We start from the raw sequence: 19,974 nt of genomic DNA, 5'->3' as shown, positions 1-19,974 counted from the left end.
ATTTTATAGGAAACAGAGACTCTATAACTATTCAATCTAGGAATAGGTGTTTCACTATCCCATAGTTTCCCTTCAGACAAAGTCAAATTTTTCCAGTATTCATTGTCCATGGTTTATGATAGGTATGAGTGGTCATTCTATGAAAGTCACAAATCAATGAACTAAATTAGGTATGTCATCATTAATTATTTGATGAGTCTCCATAAATTCATTATTTTCAAATTATATAAGTGTCCATCAAATTATTATTAGAGTTTAGGTCTTATTAGTTGCATCAGCAGTAGCTGCTACAACATGTAGAAAATTCTTGGGAGTAGCTGCTACAATATGTATATTTGCTACAATGTGTAGCGGCTAATCGAGAGTAGCTGCTACATATAGTAGTTGTTATATATTGTAGCGGCTACTTGAGAAGCTGCTGTATGTTGTAGCTGCTACTACCGAATAGCTGTTACAACATGTTGTAGTAACTACTACAACATGCTGAGTAGCTGCTATAACATGCAGCAATAGCTGCTATAACATGCAGCAATAGCCACTACATGTTAAATATTTGACTAATTTAAAATATTTTTAAATAATTTTTTATCAAGTTGTTTAAAATATCAAAAATATTTTTACATGTGTAGGAGCTACTGTGTACAATAATTTTGACTAAGTTAAAATAATCTTTAGGGCTAGTAGTTGCTACAATGTATAGCAGCTAGTAGCTATTTGGACAGTAGCTGTTATAAGGTGTAGTAGCTACTTGAATTGAATTAGATAAAAAGCTGAGATTGATATAATCTATTATTGTTTGAAAATATAGAGTAACATCTATGTGTAAATGAAGAAAAAGTTGGAGACTTTTGTTAGGCTAAGATACATAAAGGGAATAATATTAATATCATAAACAAAGATAATAACAAAGGACAGACAATAATATCTTAAGTCAAAAAGGTAATACAAACACTAAAGTGTAAAAAAGGATATAGCTAGACTTCTGTCATTTAATTTATAGTATCCTCTAATGCTACATTAACTTGGGACAGTTCTCATCGCAGTTGCACAAATTAACTTTGATTCTTTTTCTCTCATAAAAGGGCAGCATTGATAGGGAGTTCTTCCTGCTAAAAAAGGACAAGATCAATAAACTGCACAAAGAAAGATGTTTCACTTAGTCATTTGATTTATAGCATCCTCTAATACTACATTAACTTGGGACAATTGTCATCACAACTGCACAAGTTCAGTTTAATTCATTCTCTCTCGTAAAAGGGTAACATCCAACTCCTTCCTTGCCTAGTTTCTTTGTTTTGTGAGAATCTTAATATATACATGAGTTATATGATTATCTATAGCTTGACTGAGATACCTATTTGGATAAATTTTACAATTCATAAATTCATAAGGAAAGAAAGATATAATAGAAGAATGATAATACATATTGAGAAGCAGACAAGTTTACTAATAGAGATGGTCTTTTAAAGGCAAAAGACATATAGCTCGAACCCTCATCGATAGGGGGTTCATTAATACCACCCTTAGTGGGTTTCATATATCTTCCTGCTAAAGTAAGACATGGTCCTTGAAGAGTTATACTAAAACCACTGTATAAGTGGAAGAAGGGCTAGGCAGCCTAAAAGAGTGAGTTAGGTTGATAGATGATTTATAGGAAAAATAGTTGTAGCAACATTAACTCTTAATAAAGATAACTCAAACTGAAGCATCTTTTCGAGACTATAAAAAGGGTCATCACAAGACTCGATACAACTCTTCAAAACCTGTGAAAAGATAAGACAGAGAGTAAAGACAAGGATAACTAACTGTCAGCCCTTAAATCCTACTATGCACCTACTATGCAGTAGCTGGTACAATGTGTCATAGCTTAAAATTTATCAAAAGAAAAGAATACAAGTCCTAAACACTAATAAAAAAGTATGCAATAATCTATTCTTATAACGGCATGAATAATCTTTTATTTTGATAAATTTTAATCTGCTATACGTTGTAGCAGTAACTACACAGTTATTGCTACAACGTGTAGAAGCAACAACATGAAGTCTATGTTATAGCAGTTACTGACCCGTAATTACTATAACATTATCTTGATCATACTTAAATTTCACCAACTCCTTCCATTCCATTTAATATGCTATCTGGAAATGGTGTTTCAACTCCCTGAAATAAATTTCATCACTCCTCGTACTTTACCTCTGGAATTGATAAAATCACACCATTATAAAGGTGATATCCTAAACCCTTTACCCTTCATTATCCTAAATCCTTCAATTTTAGATAATGGCTTCTCCTTTAGGAGCCAAGAAAATAATATCTTCTCATGGTCCCATGATACTGGTTGATGAATCGACATCTTCCTCTCTTTGGGGTCTTGGGAAGACTCTTCGGCCTCCCTCCCTTCTAAACCACTAGCAACCTTGCAGCAAAAGTGGGATCAAGTAGTAAGCCAGTCAAAGGGAGCCCTTCAAACATTGGTAGAGACTGAGGCAGCTATGAAAGTGGCCATCAATCTGTTCGAAAGCATGGGATGCTAGGGGCTCGCTTTAGAAGTTCGTAGGCAAGAAAAGGGTCATTTTATAGCTCTTCCTTTTGTTGTATTGATATTCCTTTTATTTTGTTGGTGTCTTATAATGACTATCTTTCATATTTTGTCTTTCTAATAAAATCAGTAATTTTTACTTTTAATGATGAACTATGGGTTGATTTATCTCAGTGTTGTACAAACACATTGTAACATCTACAGTTACGTAGTTGCTACAACACAAGTTTGGCATTGTAATAGCTATTATCCAATAAATGCCACAATGAGATAGTCCAGTGATTTCACGTTATAGCAGCTAGTCTCGATTAGTTACTACATTAGCAGCTACTATCGAGTGGTTTCTATAATGTGAAAGTGAAATATAATTTGAATCATAATACATTAAAATGTATCAAATATGCAATTATAATATTGGATAGAAATAATGATAATAAGATAAATATAAATGTCTATTCTTCATAACTAATTTGTTCAAGAGTTATAAACACTACAACTTCAAATACCATATTTATTCTTCATCACTAATTTATAGAAAATCTAACTGTTACTCTATCTCTTCTAATTCATTTTTTAGTTTTCTAAATTTTTCAGTCTTTGATAGTTTTCTCTCTAAGTTTTAACTTGATACTATATTTGAGGATGCACATGAACTTTCTTTTCCTCTCAATGTAAAGGAGGTAATTGCTAGATTTTTATCAAAGTGCGCTTCAAAAGCTCTCTTTGCCTCCTCTTTACTCTCGAAGGACTAGTGTATAGCACCCTTAAAATGATTAACTTGTATACATGCTTCTATCAAGGTGTCATAAATAATTGACTAACATCCAATAAAGACAACATATATTTTCCCCTATATTAATTAAATAGATCATTCAGAATCATGTGTAAACAATATATTAGGATTATAGGGAATTACAACTTAAAATGAAATGACTTACCAAGTAGTTGCTACACATTATAGCACGTAATTGTCCAAATAACTGCTACACGTTGTAGCATATAACTATTCAAGTAGTTGCTACACGTTGTAGCAACTAACATTCCAATTAGTTGTTACAATGTGTTTCTACTAGGGCTTGTACGTTGTAATATAAATCCTAATAATATATTAGGATTAAAAAGAATTAAAGCTTAAAATGAAATGACTTACCATCGAATGAATTGTGGGAAATGATATTTGATAGGTTCACTGCAAATTATACAACATGAATTTTTAACATCGAATAAATATTTTTTACCAAGTTGGTATACATCACAAAAATATTTTTTTAGGGGTTCTATCTGCTACAAAGTGTAGTTGCTACAAACATATTATATAACCAAAAAAATAAATTTTATCAAAAAACTATTCACGTTGAAAGAAAATATTGTTTGCCTAATATTTTTTTATTAGGGTTATGCTACAACGACACAATGTACAAGTTCTAACTGCTACAACGTATAGCAGATACTTAGACAGTTAGCTACTATATGTTGGTGCAGCGGGGCCGACAAGAGGGGGGTGAATTGCCTGCACAATAAAAGAGTATAACCCTCTTCAAGACTTTCAACTCAAAAAATGCAACAGTAATAAAGTAAACTAAAAGAAAAAGACTGAGCAATTTACTTGGTTACAACCAAGAAGGTTGTTAATCCAAGGCAGTAGAAAAAGCTCTGAAAGATCTCCTTCTCTGAAGGTGGAGAAGCCTTTTACATACTAGAAGGTCAGAACTATTGATAGAAATGAATACAAAGTTGAATACTTGATTGATATCTCATTCCTAGGTCCAGGGGTCCTTTTATAGCCCCTGGAAAGTCTATCCAGTAGGTCGAAGGCACCTCCAACTGAGGTTCAAGGCGCCTCAGCTCGGGTGAATGGATAGAACTCTATCCGGTCGACAATGGCCGTTTTGACCAGGGCTGAGGTGCCTCAAACAAGCATAAAGGCGCCTCCAAGGTGGAGGCACCTCCAACAAGCATGAAGGCTCCTCTAAGGTGGAGGCGCCTCTAATACTTGATGAAGGCGCCTTGAGCTTTATTTCTAGCTTGCTTTCTCCTTTGTTTTGACTTCCGAAGCTTCACGCGTTTGGGTGATTCCGGCCAACCGAAATAGGGATCACTCAAACCCAACTTCCGACATTCTTCTCGAGCAGTCTTCCGTCCCAGCTTTACGTCCCTCGAACGTCACGCACGTTCTTCTCGCCCACCGATGTATTCTTCCGTAGCTCTCTCGTCCATCGGACGCACCAAGCCTGTCGACTCCCTTCCCGTATCGTCCTTCTCGCTAGCTGCATCTTCCACTCGACTTCCTGCACTCCTAAGCTCCTACACACTTAGACATAGGGATCAAATAACAAATAGGACCTAACCTAACTTGGTTGATCATATTAAAACAATCACAGGGTCCAACACTATACATTGAAAACTAATATTTTAATGTATCATCAAGATTATCACAAGATCTGATGTATTTGTTTGATAGAATTAAATGGCAAGTCAGAGAACTTCTTATCTTATTGTATTTCAAGTATAGATGTATGAACATTAGCATCTAATTGAGCCTTGCAGACGTCACCATGACATTCCAAGAATATGTTGACTAGTTGGTCGTCCTTCTTATCTTTTCCATTTTCGTCACGTAGTTCTTGGAGAAGTCTGGGCGATCAGATCAATAGAAGAGGCTTCTTGAAATTCATAGAGGCACACAGTCTGGATGATGAAACAATAGCACATGCAATGATGTTCGCAGTAAAGGTATTCCTTTCTGAACCCCAAATTGCCTACGTACAGCCATATGAAAGCTTAAAATACACCGCGGAAGACAACATGACCACCTTGTCATTTCTATTTTGGGAGGAAGATACACTACCATATTTCGAACAAGAACAGTAGATGTCATGAAAAGAATGACGAAGGTGGTGTCGAAAAGATGATGTCATAGTTATGCTACTCGTAAAAGTATCATGAAAGGAATGACAAAGAAAATGAGGAAGCTCATAAAAGTGTAATGAAACAAGAACAATAATGAGAAGCCTTCCTCTGCAACACCATCAATTTATAGGAAAATAAGGCCGCTATAAATCTAGGAATAGAAGGAATATCATGCGCTTATAGTTGCCCTTTTAACAAAGTCAGATTTTGCTTGCGTTCACGGATCATGGTTTATAACATGTATGAGTGGTCATTCTATAGAAGTGGAAAATCAATGAACCATAGTAGGTAGGTCACCATTAATTAATTGATAAATCACCATAAATTAATTGGTATCGAATAGCTGCTACAACGTATAGTAGCTAGTGTAGGGTAGCTGCTACAATGTGTAGCAGCTATTATTAGGTATCCAATTGATAGCTACTACATGTTGTAGCAGTTACGACTTAAATCATAGTATATTAAAATATATCAAACATGTGAACTATACTAGATATAAATAATGAAAAAAAGATAAATATAAATGTCTATTAACTAATTTATAGTAGCTAAGTAGCTAATTGTCCAAGTAGCTGCTACATGTTATGACAGCTAGGGCTTGTATGTTGTAGCATCAGTTCTAATAATATATATTAGAATTAGAGAGGATTACAACTTAAATTGAAATGACTTATCAACAAATGAATTGTGGGAAATGATATTTGATAAGTTTTCTACAATTTATATAACCAAAAATAGTAAGAAAAGGTTGTTTGGATTGTCCAAGTAGCTACTACAATGCGTAGCAGTTAGCTATCGAAGTAGCTACTACAATGTATAGTAGCTAACTATCCAAGTAGTTGCTACACATTGTAGCAGCTAGGGATTTTATTTTATAGCATAAATCCTAATAATATATTAGGATTAAAGGGAATTACAACTTAAATTGAAACGACTTACCATCGAATCAATTGTGTAAAATTGAAACGACTTAAATTGGCAAGTTTCCTACAAACTATATAATAAAAAAATAAATTTTATCAAAAAAATATTATTAACATTGTAAGATTGTACATTATAGGCTTCAAAAGCTCTTATTACATCCTTTTTACTTTCGAATGACTAGTGTATAGCCCCCTTAAAACGATTAACTTGGTAGATACTTTTATCCATGTGTTATAAACACCCGACTGACACTCAATAAAGATAACATATATTTTTTCATATATTAATTTAATAGATCATTTAGAATTATATATATTAGAGAGAACTACAACTTCAAGGAAATGACTTACTAAGTAGTTATTATACGTTATAACAGCTAACTGTCTAAGTAGCTATTACACGTTGTAGCAACTAAATGTCCAAGTAGCTACTATACATTGTAGCAGCTAAATGTCCAAGCAACTACTATAACATGTAGCAGATAACTGTTCAAGTAGCTTCTATACATTGTAGTGGTTAAATGTCCAAGTAGCTACTACACGTCGTAGCAGCTAAATGTCCAAGTAGCTTCCATAACGTGTAGTAGCTAATTATTCGAGTAGCTACTATATATTGTAGCAGCTAAATGTCCAAGTAGCTACTATATATTGTACCAAACATCGTGCTTGTACGTTGTAGTATAAATCCTAATTATAATATATTAGGATTAGAGAGAATTACAACTTAAAATGAAACGATTTACTATTTGTTATGAAATGTGGGAAATGAAGTTTGAAAAGTTCTCTGTAAATTATATAACTAAAAAATGGAAAGAAAAGTTGTTTGGATTGTCCAAGTAGCTACTACACATTGTAGTAGCTAGGGCTTATACATTGTAAGATAAATCTTAATAAAAAAATATTATACATAGTTGAAAAATAGATAGTGGAGTGAAAAGGCTAATCGAGAATGGAAGGGGGTGCTAAGCAAAGCAGCATCAGCTATGTTTGCAGTGGTAGTTTGGGGAGCTTCTAGCCAGTTCAAGAATAAGCATGCGACTGCTTAGCTTGAGCATCTTTACTTTGCTTACCAGCAAGAGCAAGATCGACGGAAGACGGCGACGAAGGAAGGAGCGAGAGCAAGGAAATTTTAGATTTGGGGCAATCAAGAGATTAAAAGTCGAGGGTAGGGTTTTGAATAAAGTGCGGAATGGGAGAGAGAATAAAAGAAATTTAATAATGAAAAGAAATCGAGCTAGCAACGCCGTATAAGCGCATCGCTCACGGTCGCACAGGAGGCATCGGGCAGCATGTGTGTGGGTGTGTGTGTGTGTGTGTGTGTGTATGTGTGTGTGTGTGTGTGAAATTGTTAGTCTGCACACCCTTACCCTGCACACTCCTGAGTGCCCCTCACAAATCCAAACGCTTGAATACCCGCCCAGGCGCCCCGATTCTCAAAAAGTGAATCATGGCACCCGGGAGTGCTTTCGAGCGTCCAGACCTACGAGGGTCGTCCAAGAGTGTGCAAGATAAGGGTATGCAGACTATCATTTTTCTCTTTCTCTCTCTCTCAAGGGTTTGATATGCTAAGGACCTTATGCCGCACACTCCGTGCATATTTTAAAAAAAAAATGATTTAAAAATTTGCTTATATTTAATATTATAATCTAACCCTTAAATGCGGAAGGTAAAACCCTAAATGACATACACACAAGCCAAAAAATAATAATAAAATTAAAAAAAAATCAAATGCACAGATCCACAGTAGAAATTGCACATCAATATATAGCCTGACTCTCATACCCGATGAGTGTGCAGGGCAAGATATTTAGAATTGATTCGGGTGCCCATAATTCTAAGTGTGTCGCGCGCACAAAGGCGTGCTAGAAAATATATATATATATATATATATATATATAACATTTTACTCAACTCATATAAAAATAAAAATTAAATACTTTATCTCTTCTCTTGCAAATATTGACTTTTCTATTAATGTGAGTTTAGCCTAGTTAAATAAATATATTTAAAATATTTTGACATTAATAAAATTTTAAGGATGACTTTAAAAACCTATTAAATTTAAAATGTATCTTAATAATTTTTTCTCGGGCAATGTAGATGAGCAACGCCTAATATTAATAATTTGTGTCATTTTATATAAATTGCATCATTCAAATTAACTTGCCCCACGAGATTATCCGAAATGATTAAGGCGTAGAAGTTTGCCCAATAAGAACGTGGATTCGAATCGTGGCAGCAGCAAGGGCGTCAATCCCTGATCCCCGTGTCCCTCAGCCCACTGCGCCTTAACTCCTTCGACTACCGTGATTAACTCCCCTCGTGATTGCCTTGGGCGAGGTCCACGGGGGCGTTGGGTGCAAGCGTTATCGCCCTTTTTTTTGCCGAATCATTCAAATTAACTTGAGATATAAAATCATATAATATGAACTATATATTTTAAATCATCTATAGTTTAAAATAATTCGGAATTTAAGCCATGTAATATATGTTTGGAATTTTTTTCTCTAAGGAAAAATATGGTACATGGATCTTCGAGATCTAATAGTTAGGCCCGATTAGTCATCTCGACAATAAGTCAATGATTCTAACCGGTAGAGCTCGGTATGGCGATGTGGATCTTGTCTCATTTATACTCTCGACATCCCCTTCGGTTATCAAAGTACCCCTTCGGGTAAGAGGCATATCTTTCTTGGTATCGTCGCTACCGACCTAATCTTGTCGATCGTCGAATCATCCCTTCGAATATCTACACACTTCGGGTAAACTCATCCCTAAGGATAAGAGTATTAAGGTCGATGTGAAGGTTAGGTCTTCTTTCCTTAAGACGATATTACCCAGCCCAGGTACTTATAGCTTATTGGCAATCGTCTCCCAAGATACAACGACTTGCGTCTTCGAAATAGAAGTACTCCAAATTTCGAGTCCTGTCAAACTTTCGAAGCCTTGAAACTCTTAATAGAGGAGAGAGAGAATAGAACCTAAGAGGAGAATTCACAACTTAAGAATTGAGTAAGAATTAAGTGACTTGAGTGGAAGGAATGAGGTTTATTTTATAAGGATGAAGAATTATTTTCAAGAAGTGAAAGCCTTTTTTCAAGAGGTGAAAGAATACGGGATATATCTTTTCCCTTAAACATTTTCACTTAACTCTTTTAATTAAACCCATTAATTTAATTGATTAATATGATTAACTATTTACTTAATTTATTATAGATATTAATTAATCAATTAATATCATAGTGATTAATCTTTTAATCAATTAATAAATTAATCAATGAAATTAATTATAATTTCATACTTAATGGTTCTGCATACTTGATTTAGCATTTATCCATGAATCTAACTTATATGTGAATTAAATTTCGTCCGATCATACTGGAACAACTCTTCATTAACCATTAATTTCTTATTCAATCGATAAATTAATTTACGATAGTCTACTCGTCTTATCCCTAAAGATCACCAAACCAATTTTCCAATAATATACAAATTGATTAGTTTGATAAAAATAATTTATTTTTTACAATAAGTGTGTTATCCATTCTTGTGAAGTTTTTAAAATTTATTTTTATTATTATGATTTAAATTATATAATTATTTTGTAATCCAATTGCCCATGCTTCAAGCAAATTAATCTCGATTTTCCCTCTAATTTGCCTATTGAGTGATGTTTTAAATTTTTGTTTTTTTAATTTCTTATTGCTTTAGGGGAAGATTTTAAAAATACATATAGGATGACCAGAAAAAAAGCTACTCTATTTTATAATTATAAGGCAGTGTTGTATTTAGATTATTGTCAAAGGATTTCTCATCAAATATAATTTGTCCATTATATTTGTTTTTGTCTTGACTTGTTAAACAATAATAATACAAATTTCTAGTGAATATTTTTGATAGTTTGAGAAAAAGAATTACATTACTCTATTCAAAAATGTATTTGAATGTTTTCTTATCTTAACTTTAACTATGTACATATGCGGAGTGAAAGAGTTTTTGCCTCAAGTTAACAAAAATAAACAAGTTAGGAATTAAAATGAAAATTGCAATATAAGCTTGTTTAACAAACAAATTTTTTTTAAAAAAAAAAACATCCTCTCAAGATGGTCTAGTGGCTAGCACATGAAATATTGTTATCATAAAGTTGGATTTGAATTTCGATAAAATTAAAATAAATATCTCCTTTATGTGTTATAGTTATTATTCCAAATGGTTACTTTATTTTTCAAGTCATATATACATTTTACTCCTCCTAAATATCTCTTGTTACAAACTAAATTTCTCTTTCTTAATTTTGATGGCAAAATTAAAATCTTCTTTATTAATTTCTATGAAAGAAGAACAAAAATTTTCATTTTGAAATTAATATTTTTTCCTTTAAATATTCAAATACTACATTTTCAGTGAAATATAAATATCTATTTCTAAATTATTTTGATAGCATCAACTTATGCATTTTGGAGAAAATTTTAGACTAACAAATTTATAAGACTATTTGAATTATTGTTTAAATTTAATATTTGAAATTGGCCATGAAGAGGGTTTTGATAAAAAAAGAAAACTCTTTTCACAAGTTTAAAAAAGTTATCAATCCAACTAGAAAAACAATTTTCACTGTCAAACATGTTTGGGAGCAAATACTCAAATAGAATTCTTGTTAACAATTCATTTAGAAATTGAATCCTCCTCACACCCATTGTTCTGAAATATATATGATAAACGAAACACATGTATGCAGTAAACAAGAAGGCTAAAGTCACCAAGATCTCAACATGGCGGTGTAGTTAGCTCCCTAAATGCTCATACCGCAGGTTTCAACAAGTAGCATGAATCTTTGAATCTTGTTTCTGACCCGTAGAATTAGCGACACTGATGATGTTCCTCATCCAATTCAGGTTTTAACTGCCTTCTTGGCTTTCTTCTTGCGAGGCTTGCTTTGTTTCTTGAAATCAGTTGCTGACTTTTTTTTCCTTTCTTTCCGATCGGATGAAGAAGCCGTTAGCTTCTTGTCCTGTTTGACAGAATGCTGATTCATCTCGTCTCCATCCTTGCCTTCATCAAAATCATTATCATCGTCTTCCTCTGAACTGAGAACCAGATCCTCAACCACGTCTTCATCTGCATCATCACCATCACCATCACCATCACCATCACCATCACCATCACGCTCGAATGCTCGCTTCTTTGAGGTCTTTTCCTTGATAACTCTGTTTTATATGTATACACATCTTGAAACTGTTAAAGAAATGAATAGACAAACCAGTAGCTTAAAAGACGAAAAATTTACTCATGTAGGGACTATACTTTTTTTTCTTTTCAGGCAACCAGGATGCGCTGAAGACTGCAGCTCCTTCTTCAGGATCTTGCTCATCTTCTTCATCGAGTTCAGGTAGCTTCTTCCTAAATACAGAAGATTCTGCACCAACCAGAACACTGACAAGAGCATAGAGTGCCATAACACAATACACGTTATAATTTTCTACTCTTTCATGGAAAAATCACATTAGAGAAATATACCAACCTAGATTCCACCAGAGAATCATTCCTTTGTTTTGATCTCTGGCGTAAATAACTGACAAATTTGGAAAGAGGACTATCTCCAGATTCCTTTTCAGCCTGTGCAAATAAAAGTTTGGATGAGTCACTATCAAGATAGAGACCATACGAGGTTGAGAGTAAAATGGATACCTTAAGGAATAATGCAGAAGCAGGATCATTAGGCAAGAATTCAATCTTTGTCCGTCTTGAGTTCGTAAATTCACAGCTTGCCTCCACCTGAGAAGAAAGTACTAACTAGTCTATACAAATCCACAATTGACATCTATTACTTTTATAAGGTGCTATTTAGTGTGCAGACAACCTGACGGACGAGCTCCTTTATTTCTCTTCGTAACCTATCTACTTTTGTTGATTTGCAGAAGCTACGTAACCGAACAAGTGGGATAAATGATAATTCGAAAAAGGCCACTGAATAGCTCCACTGAGACAGATGTTCAGCGAGTTCTTCAACTAAACTGTATAAGCAAGCTTCTTGGAATAAATGCGTCTTTAGTGTAGTCTTGTCTACCTGCCAGAATATATTCCAGGTGAAATTGGTTTCCTTCTCATCAATCTGGTAAACAAAGCAAAATAAATTTTACCTGCTTGACATAGAGCAAATCGATTGCTTTACCAACACCTCCGGTAGGGTGACCATTAAGTTCTTTCATTTCCAGCATATCAAGAAGAAGGGAAGACACAGGAATAAAGGTACCAGTTGCTTCAGCAATGCGATTTAGCATTCTTATGCATCGCATCCGCAGTGGAAAATATCGAGCAGTTGGTACCAAAGATGCTACTCCATAAATTATTTGTGTTAAAGGGTAAGCTAAAGGTCGAAAATCAGCTTCCAAGTTGAATGCGCATATAACCCCAGTCCAAACTTCAAGGCAAAATATGAACTGCCAATCATAGACCTTCTGATATGCCTTCTGTATAACAAACAAAAATATATTTAATATAGGGAAAATATACGTTCCCTTGGAGTTTAGGATATTTCATGTTCCACTTTCAATTCCAGTATGTCCACACTCCACACTTTACCACCTAAACTAAAGGGCATGATAGATTGGCGATAGATCTTGTGGTCAATTCCTAACGGGTGCAAAACACCTCGTTGGGTGCATGACCTTCCCAATGCAAAGAGTCACTACGCTAGGGCAAAATATCCCCCGTAATTTATCTACTTGTATCTTGCTATGGGGCTGGCGATACTGGGCTGCTTATGGTGAGCGATATCACATTTTTACACCAATAAGGGGCAAGTTAGATTAAGAAATTGGGTAATGAAAAAAATTAAGGTAATAATTTATTTTAAAATTTTCATGCAAAGAATAATTTGTCCATTTTACTCCAAACTATTTTGGATATTCTACATTGATCTAATACCTATATTAATTTATCAATTTTTTATTCTATTAACTAAAATTTTCTCTGCTCTCCTTCTAAACTTGATGTCTTCAATTTTAATGGATATAACTCGTTTAACTGCAGAACATACTAATTGTGATTGAATATTTGAATTAGCTCTTCGACATTTAAATTGACAGGGATTAAAGTAAGCAATTTTTTTGATTCATATCACATAAAACAACCTTTGTGAATTGACGAATGTCCTGGATTCACTTCTATATTTGCTTCAAACAGGGCCAGTCTCTAGATACTAAATTCTATGTTTTACAAACAAATATATGTATCTGAGGAAGACTTTACATGACTAACCTGAACTTGCTTCTTTGTGCTTTCTTGTTGATTTTTCTCTTTCACTGCCTTCAAATGGAGCATTGGAAGAATTAAAAGCAAAACATAGATAGTCTGTCAGAACTATGATAGACAGAATGAAAGATGTAAAATATGCATTTATTACCTTTGTTCCCTTTTCCGTGAGAGCACCTCTAAGTACCACTGCCAATTGTCGTATGTACATAAATATATGTTGATACGCTGCTAGAGGATTTATACCATAAAGTTCAGCCACACAATTTCCAAGAAATTGTATATGCTGTAACTTTGATCTACTTATGGACTTGGACAGCTTGCAATTTAGAACATAAGCCTTATAGACTCCCTTAAGGCATACATCAAGACAATCAGAACCAAGTCGAACACACAAGTCTCTCATGAACAGAAAGGAAACAACTGGAAGAGCACCTCTTCCTCTGCCCCAAGAGTGAAGTGCAACCTGTACTAGTTTAACAGTAAGAAATCATCTTGGGTAGAGGGAAAATAAAGTCATTAACTTGTAAATAATGTAACCATAAGAATGCATGTTGATACCTTCATATACTTCCTCAAGAGAGCAGGAAAAGCAGCTAAAAAAACAGCTGATGCCTTGACACGCTTTAGAGTAAATGATATCATTTGCTCATCTGTCATTTGGGTTAATATATGGAGTGCGCTACTGAGATATGATTTCATTAACATTCCATACTTATTCCATAAGTTAGTTGCCATGAGATTCTTTATTGTTTCTTTCTTCCCTCCAGTGTTAGGAGCATTTAACAAACCACGGAGTATAAAATCCATTTCATTCAGCACGAATACCATTATCTTGTTGAATACGCTACTTGAAATAATATTTAACTTTGGGGTTGAACCATCTTCACTATCGTCTCCATGATGGCATGCCGTTCGAAATGCTCTCAGCAAGGATTTAAGAGCATGAAGACTCTTATAATCTTTGATTGCCTTGCACCAGTAATCAACCATTGCAGCAGTAATTGCTTTCTCTGTTTGCTTATCTTCTTGTACAGCAACATGAGTGTCAGCATCCACTTCCACATCAGTGTCTGCCTCATCCTAAAAAGAACGATGAACAAGTAGTTAAGTTTCACGACAATACCAGAATCCATTAGTCAATGTGATATTATACTCACATCAATCTCTTCTGCATCGAACTCTAACAGCTCCTTGTCATGCTCTTTCAGATACTGATAAAATTCAGGATCCTGAACAAGCAAAAAAAAAAAAAAAAAGGATTCAATGAACTGCAGCAACTCAGGTCAATATTGATCTAGTCACTAGAAAGCAAACAACAAAGATAGTGTAGATTTTTTTCTCCAATGCCATCAATTTACTAGACAAAAAACAATGAGTGAATAGACAACAAAGGCAGCAAATATGGATCATGTCATTAAGGCTTTGAAACTTGTAATGCCTAGAAAATTCCAGAAACTGAACAGATCCACACTCTGCAATGAATTAAAAACATATTTTCAACTAGTTAAGCAGTGGACAAGAGCTGCCAGTAGATATCACATTTTTAGTAATAACCAATCCTACCAAAAGGATGACTATGTAATTAGATTGATGAACTCAATTAATGAATGGGTAGTAAATGCCTCATAATATTAGATGCTCGATCACTTTTGTTGAACATGGAACAATCCTAATATTTAAATTGAAATGATCAATTAAGGAAATCTATATTGGATGCTAAGTATTTCTAATTACAAGAAACTCCTGCACTATTGTCCGCTGTCCAGTACCACCTGAGTCAGATATATTCACCAACAACAGCCACTTCCTAACCTCTTGAAATCTGACAATTACCATAACCTTTTGTGGTAGCTTAAACCCCTAAACTTTTCTCATTGATACAGTGACTGAATTGTACTAAAACTGAGGCCATCAGATTTAGCATATGTGCTACTAGATAAAATAATTGAAAGCATGTAAGATGGAACTTCACTTCCCCCAATTTCAAGAGGTCAACTTCTGGAAGGGAGTTATAAAAATTGGTTATCTTCATATCTTTTGAAGAAAAGCAACTTCATCGACCAAAATCCTACATCTATGTGTTTCTTCTTCTTCTTCGTTTTTTTTTCTTTTGCCAAACTAAACATAGGAGAACAATATTACTAATAATGAAACGGCATAAAAAGTGTGAATGATGGAGAAGATTCAAAAAAACTCATTGGATCTTCATCCAAATCATAAGAGTATAACTAGGCAATAAACTACCCACCTTCTCTTGGAGTCTCTGCAACTGTTTCACATGTTCTTTAGCTTTACTTCCTGAACTCGCGAGCCTTTTGATCCCATGAGTGCTTTCATCTATAAAACGTGAAGACAAACCCTTTAGACTACAATTTATTCGATACATGAACAGGAATGCCAACAATTTCCGCTATTACCTGAGTCCTCAATGCCGGACATTTCGTAGTCACCTCTCCTCTGAAGCACAAATTTAAAACTTTGAGATGTCTAATTCATCAATCAAACACACAAAATAAAACCAAAGGTTCAGTGGGAAAATAGCAGATCAATTAGAAAAATGGCGACTTTCAAGTTCCGATCAGAAATCAGAAAAATGAAAACTCAAACATCGCGATGTATCGGTGCTTTCCACGAACAAATCCCAAAAACAATAAACTAGGACAGAAACGAGAAAGGACAAGGCAAGCAAACGACCACCCGAAAGCAAGAGCTGCAAAAGAAGCACACTCCCGGAGATGCATAGCTCGAGATGGATCCAGTTCAATGGTTACCTAATTCAACTTTCTGGCCAATAAACGTTAAACAAGTAACCGACCGATCCGAGGAACGCAACGATTCTCTGGCGGATGAAGAAAAAGAGGATCTGCGAGACGATCTCTTTTAAAAAGAGTTTCGCGGTTAGAATGGAAAGCACCAAACCGTAAAGAAGGCAGGCGAGTCGGCTTCCGTATTGCGTCGCGAAGCTCGAGGGCGTCGCGAAGCTCGAGGGCGTCGCGAAAGAGAAGATGGTAGACTGGTCGTCGAAGAGGAGAAAGATGGTGGCGGACGGCGGAGAAACGGAATGTTTAGGATTTATGGGTTTAGGTTTTTTATTTTTTAGATATTTTTCAGGGGGTGCTTGGTTCATTGAAGGGAATGGGAATAAGAATGAGATTGATAGAAGTAGGGAATGGAAATGGGGGCTTTCCCATTCCCTTCCTTTTACTAGGGAATGGCTCATTCCCATGTTTAGGGTAATGAATCCATGGGACCCACCACTAATCCCCCAAACCAAACACCCACTTTCAATCCCTTTCCCTTTCCTCACTCTCATACCATCCAACCAAGCACCCCCTCAAGGTTTTTTTTTTTTGCAAATAGCCACCACAAATTTTCCAAATCATCGCGACACTTTTTCCAAAAATAATAAATAAAAAATATATCCATTTAATGTTTTTTTTAAATACCCTTGTCATGGAAATTACCAAATAACTATTATAATGGATAGAAATTATCGGATAGTTGCTACTCCGTGTAGAAACTGTCGGGTAACTACTAAAATTTGTTTATGATGAATTTAGCGTTTAAAATTTAAGATTTAGGTCCTTGAATATATTATATTAAAATATTATTTATTATTTGATTAAAATTACTTAAATTTTATCAAAATTATTTTTAAAATAATGGTAGAAGTTATTATATATTTGTTACCGTCCTAAATTTTAAACTAATCCTAAATATATTATAGTAAATATTGATAGTTTTTATACATTATAACAACTACTCGATAGTTTTTATATGGTCTAAATTTTAAATCCTAACAGTTTTTTACCAAACCGTATAGGTAAAGTATCGAAATTATCAAATCATGTAGGGTAGTTTCAAAATGACTAAATTACGTATCCACTTTTCATTTTACCCCTAATCAGTCGACTGATAAAAAATCAGTCGAATCGATTTTTGTTTGAAAATCAATCAATTGATTATTTTTTACCAGTCAAATTGATTTATCTCTGTTAGTCCCTTATGATGGGCAAGAATAGGGTGAATTGCCTTCCACAATAAAAATAAACACCTTTCTCGACTTTGAAAAAATAAACCACTTGTACAAAAGAATTAAGAAACTAATTAAAAAGATAAAGAAGAGGCAAATATTTTACTTGGTTTATAATCAGGGAATTACTAATCTAAGATGTTGAAAACTCACTATCAAATCTCCTTAAGGCGAGAAGCCTCTTACAACATTTAAAGCATTCGATTACACAACTAAACAAAAAGAGAATCGTTTACAAATATTGTTTTTAACTACTGAGATCAAAACTGTATTTATAGCACTGATCCAAGCGCGTAGAAGGGTTTCGGGTGCCTAGATGTAGATAGAATTTTATTCATGATGCAATCTTACACCTTTCTCGGTCTACCAGGGCCAAGACCTCGGAATTGGACACCTGAATTTGTTTAACGACAACCTCGGAAGTCGGGTACTAGCCTCTTCTTAAAAGTAAAATACTTATTATCTTAATTACTTCTTCTTTAAATGCCTTGGCATTTTAATAAGCGCCTTGTGTGCCAAAATCCCTAAAGTCTCGACTTTGGAATCTACTTAAGGCCTTGGCCTTTTCTTTCTTTTCTTTATCTTTCTTATACTGTTGGGGTATCTTTCGTATGCATCTATGAATGAAACTAACTATGTAACACATAATCATGCATAGAATACAAAAGAAATCTACACATACAATACTTATCAAAAATCTATACTAATGCTTAGCAGAAATCTGCATACTAGCTTGATAAAAATCTGCACAATAGCCTAACAGAAATCTGCATACTAGCTTAACAAAATCTGTACTTGCTTAACAAAAATTCTGCAAAGAAACTTAACAAAAGAAAACATATTCTGGCTAGTACAGATTTTCATCGTCTCTCAAACTTCCTGTCCATAATATGACTAATACACAGCTTATCTGGAATTCACTCAATAAAGATATTATAACTCGTATTCCATTTAAAATTCCAGAATCAGCCAAGCACAGATGTTATCCATATACTTGAATGGAAGTAGCATAACTAAACCTCAAGCTCAGATTCAACATAAGCAATTTATCTAAACCTCATGCTCAGATTTAATGTAAGCAAATTATCTAAACCTCATGCTCAGATTTAACATAAGCAAATTATCTAAACCTCATGTTCAGATTAAAGAACCTCAAATCTGTATACTCTAAAGACTTAATCAAACTTCACTATAATCTTTTAAAACTGCACTATGAGGAGATCTAAACTTCCAAATTGATTTCAATTATCTCAGTTTCCCCACTCATCTAATATCAAAAATCTGTACTATACTAGACTTAACAAAAATCAGCATATTAAACTTATAAAATCTGCACTTGTGATCTTAATCAAATCTGCATTATACACTTAACTAAATCTGCATTATACACTTAACAAAATCTACTCTAAGATCTCAACCGAATCAAGCACAGAAACCTTGAGTTACTTCAAGAACATCACAGAATAAAATCAAATCTCATATCTAGCAACAGGATACTAATTCTTGCTACAACAAAACTTAAAAGGAAGGAAAACAGAAACGCATGCTAATAAAACAGAACCCTAACCAAAAGAAAAAAAACAACATGGCAAGGCTACACGGGAAATCCACAATCGTGGCAAGAAACCAAACCAATCGAAGGAAACTACTCCTACTGCAGGTGAGAAGCAACTCACCTTGCGTTCTTGAACTTACAGCCGGCAAAAATCCCTTCTAGGGTTCGCGGCGAAGCTTGAGTTTCCCGGCCGCTTCCTCGTGCCTACGGGCCCTCCTGCCGAGGTGGTCTCGATTGGTGAAGATCCGCTGGAAGGGAACCTTCGCCGGCCACCGGAGGAAGGAATCCTGGCGGCGGCTGCGATTTCGCCCAAGAGAACCCCGACGCCGCGCGAGAGAAAGAATAGGAGAGGGGAAAAATTAGGTCACGGCCAAAACTTAAGTTCTCCTTTTAATACTCTAATATTTCTGTTAACTAGTCCTACTTAAATATATTTCGATATAAATTTATTAAGATAAGTTCGGCTGGTCTGTTGGTGGGCTGCGTTCTGCTTAAGGCCCGGCTTGTGAGTTCGAATCCCGGCTACAATTTATTTTCTTCTTATTATTTCTTGCTATTAACTTCTATTACTTAAATAAAATTCTTCCTTTATCTGATTGTTTATCAACTGCTAGCTCATTTGGTTAGTTGGGTTTTGCTCGGGTTAGGGGTTACCGATTCGAGCCTCGGCTTGGACGTTTTTTGTCAAAACTTCTTTTTTTTGGTAAAAATATCAAACGACCTCCAAAAATTGCATAAAAATACTCTAAAAATTTCT

The 19,974-nt window shown here is 34.6% G+C and overlaps 1 protein-coding gene across 3 annotated transcripts; it reads right to left on the bottom strand.

The window, feature by feature from the left end:
- Positions 1–11,013: 11,013 nt before the first annotated feature.
- LOC122054919 (nucleolar complex protein 2 homolog) lies at positions 11,014–19,594 on the bottom strand. Of its 3 annotated transcripts, none has more exons than XM_042616345.1 (13): positions 19,339–19,594; positions 16,047–16,116; positions 15,878–15,966; positions 14,787–14,858; positions 14,188–14,709; positions 13,778–14,092; positions 13,633–13,680; positions 12,513–12,842; positions 12,233–12,439; positions 12,061–12,147; positions 11,894–11,988; positions 11,677–11,805; positions 11,014–11,579 (listed from the first exon to the last, which is right to left on the bottom strand). In XM_042616345.1, the coding sequence occupies exons 2-13, from the start codon at positions 16,066–16,068 to the stop codon at positions 11,264–11,266; spliced, it is 2,232 nt and encodes a 743-aa protein (XP_042472279.1). In that variant the 5' UTR covers positions 16,069–16,116; positions 19,339–19,594; the 3' UTR covers positions 11,014–11,263. The 3 variants fall into 3 exon arrangements, with proteins under 3 accessions (XP_042472279.1, XP_042472275.1, XP_042472270.1); XM_042616341.1 differs by having other exon boundaries at positions 16,047–16,086; positions 19,358–19,594; XM_042616336.1 differs by having other exon boundaries at positions 16,047–16,086; positions 19,339–19,593.
- Between the last annotated feature and the right edge of the window lie 380 nt (positions 19,595–19,974).

This window comes from Zingiber officinale, chromosome 1B (genome assembly GCF_018446385.1).
Source record: "Zingiber officinale cultivar Zhangliang chromosome 1B, Zo_v1.1, whole genome shotgun sequence".
Classification (NCBI taxonomy): Eukaryota; Viridiplantae; Streptophyta; class Magnoliopsida; order Zingiberales; family Zingiberaceae; genus Zingiber; species Zingiber officinale.
This window is presented reverse-complemented; position numbering and strand designations above follow the sequence as displayed.

Coding starts and splice junctions, on each gene's coding strand:
- LOC122054919 (XM_042616345.1), bottom strand. CDS start 16,068: ATGTCCGGCATTGAGGACTCAG. Junction 14,710..14,786: donor TCGATGCAGAAGAGATTGAT/GTGAGTATAATA, acceptor CGTTCTTTTTAG/GATGAGGCAGACACTGATGT. Junction 12,843..13,632: donor GCACAAAGAAGCAAGTTCAG/GTTAGTCATGTA, acceptor TTTGTTATACAG/AAGGCATATCAGAAGGTCTA.